The 3,157-nt window shown below is 28.2% G+C and overlaps 1 protein-coding gene across 1 annotated transcript; it reads left to right on the top strand.

The window, feature by feature from the left end:
- Positions 1-439: 439 nt before the first annotated feature.
- On the top strand, positions 440-2,329 carry LOC105626200. Its single transcript, XM_012207508.1, has 3 exons — positions 440-481; positions 1,900-1,932; positions 2,081-2,329. The coding sequence occupies exons 1-3, from the start codon at positions 440-442 to the stop codon at positions 2,327-2,329; spliced, it is 324 nt and encodes a 107-aa protein (XP_012062898.1).
- Positions 2,330-3,157: the final 828 nt, after the last annotated feature.

Raw genomic sequence — 3,157 nt, 5'->3', positions numbered from 1 at the left:
ATATATATATATATATATATATATATATATATACACATATATAATATACATATAAATATGTGTGCGCGCACGTGTGTGTGTATATATGTCATATAGGTGATACGTACTAGTCGGTAAAAATAAACAATGAAGAAGCAAGCGACAAGATCTATGATTTAGTTTTATCATGAAAAATATGCAAATTATCGCAGAAGCGAAACATTATAATTGCATTATTGTTCAACTTAATAAGTTTCGCGTCAAATCCTGTCGCTAATTGCGTAAACAAAAGTCATAGTAATAATCGGAAGTATCATTATTATTACAAGTAGCAAGAAATCACGTGGACCTGCTGTTTTTTTCCGTGAATGGACACATAAACACGTCACGGATTATGGGATCTATATAAAAGCGAAGAACGTTGCGCTGATCCAACTAGTGTATGTTTGAGTGAATCACGATGATTAAGCTGTTCCTTATTACATTGCTTTGCGTGGCGATGGTAAGAAGTTAATAATAACTCATATATAGTCTTAAAATGAAGTAATGTAAATTACACATATAATATTATTAATGTACTAATATGGATATTAGAAATTAAATATACGAACTCGCGTTTTAAAATAAAGATTAAAGTCTCAATTAAGATCGATATGAAAAAAGATTGTAGATTTTGATCTTCTAAATACGATAGGATTATATTATTAAAAAGTTCATAGTTTAAGGAACGCTTCGAAAATTGAATACGGACATGATATATTTATCTAAATTTCAATATTCTTATTTAAGTTTTAAGATATTTTCTAATATTATTATTTTCTAATATTATTATTTTCTAATATTATTATCATTAACTTTTTAATAATTGTAGCATATCTAGGAAGTGTTAAAATTTATAAAATAACTAGTTTCTTTATTTACATCTTTTTAGGCAGAAATTGGAGGATTTAATATCCCTATTGTTTAGAGAATATTAAAAAAGGAACAATTTTTGACGCTATATTATAATAATAAAGTAATAATAAAAATTTCGTGACACTTGAATACCTCGAAAATTAAACAAGACTATTGAAATTTGAATAAATACTATATTTGTGTTTAATTTTCGAAGTGTTGTGTGTGAATTTCCTAAACGCTACAAACTATATAATTTCATTGTATTCAGGAGGTCAAAATCTATAAAAAAACCTCATTCTTTTTATTTATATCCTTTTAGGAAATCGGTCCTTTTTAAAAAACTTCCTTCTTTCTAATTACATATAAAATAGATCATGTATCAATAAATACTTAAAAAGTTTTTATCATTTATCTTTTCTAATATAATGAAAAAAATGAAGAGAAGAAAAATACATAGAGATAAATTATTATTGTATATAGTACGACAAAAATCGATTTTTTTTCTCCCATGAAAAAATCAAAGAGATTCTGAAAGTAGATGTAAAAAAAAATATTTGTGTCTCGGCATTTTATCAGATCAAGTCGTTTTTATGCAGCTATTTATCGTATTTGCTTCATATTGACTGTTTACAATTGTTTTAAATTACATAATAATTTTTTAAAACAAATAATTGACGTTCTTGCATGTGAATGTTTTGTATTCGGACTCATCACATGCAAAAACGTTAATTATTTATTTATATAATTTAATAAATTATTATATAATTTAAAAGAATCTGTTTGATTTTTTTATGGAAAGAAATGTGTGTTATATTATGTTATCAAAAATAGAAGACAAATATAAATAATATATTTTTGTAATGATGTTTTTGCAAATAATTTTTGAAAAATACATTTTTCAAAACATTCGATTTATTTCGCGGAATAATAATTATTTAGAATTACATAATTATAGCATTACTAATATTTCGTTATTAATATCGCCTGATATGATCATATTTATAACAAACATTCAACTTTCAGTTCGCCGATTCTCAAGAAGACCAAATGAATGAAGTGAGTACAACTGAATGTTTTGTAATTTCTCGGAATTATATCAAAAAAATTTGACAAGTTTTTCAATTTACATTTTGCATATGAATATAAATAATTTTTTCGTACTCTCGTTAGATAATTTTTGCTATAAGATAATTTTTATTTAAAGATGGGAACAGAATTAAGGAAAGCAAGGGCTGAACATGCTATGATGGGTCAAGATAGTCCTTTATTAATGCAAGCTAATGTAGCACGAAATAGAGGAGGATTACAAGGAGGAAATGGACAAGGACCACCGGGAGGACAGGGAGGGCCTCCGAAAGGAGGACCGGGAAATGGACAAAGACCACCAGAATTAACACAGGAAGGGGGACTGCAGAGAGGAGGACAAGACCAGGTTGAGAGTCGGGGACAGTGACGGGGAGGAAAAGAAAACAGACCTGGACCGAATAATCAAAGACTAGTGGAAAAATAGATTCTGGTAAACATTTTTCAAATTAAGAATCACTATCCTTTGACGGATTCATTAATAATATTTAATTCAATTCTGTAGATAATATTTTCATTTCGTTGATAATAATTAATCGTATTTAATATTAATTATGTAAAATGCCAATACATAACGCGATTTATTCCATATAAAATAAATAACAAAAAAATATCCACTATTTTTAATTTTAATTAAAATTTTTACGATTTAAATTAGAGGTGTGCGAATTAGTTCGAATTCGAATCGAATCGAACTGAATCACAGTGGATTCGATTTGATTCGTTTTCGGCTCTGGAAGATTCGGAAACCAATAAGTTCGAAATTTCGAATCATCAGTGGTTTGATTTTGAATCACTGCTCTTGCTCTCTTTTCCCTGTATCTCCTGTCATCAATCTTGTATCAATTTTCATGCGCATGCACTTATTCAGTTATCATCACTTGGACTCTTTTAGATATTTTCACCTTTCTGATATGACTGCGCAGTCTATGGCCGTGTTTCGATACACCAAGTACATACAGAATGGACTGCGCGATCCATATATTAAAATGGTTGATAAAAGAAAGAGAAAAGAATCGTGGAAGACAGCCATTTCTATCTCTCTCCATTCAATGATATAATGAGAGGGAGAATGACGGGGAGATCATCTTCCACGGTCTTCCTCTCTCTCATTGTTGTCGACTCATTTTCAACATATAGATATTATCAAAATATTGTTTTTAATACATTTATAACATATTATTAATTTTTTACATTT

This window comes from Atta cephalotes, assembly GCF_000143395.1.
Source record: "Atta cephalotes unplaced genomic scaffold scaffold00004, whole genome shotgun sequence".
Taxonomy (NCBI): domain Eukaryota; kingdom Metazoa; phylum Arthropoda; class Insecta; order Hymenoptera; family Formicidae; genus Atta; species Atta cephalotes.
The sequence above is the reverse complement of the archived record's forward strand: the minus strand, read 5'-3'. Positions and strand labels throughout refer to the sequence as shown.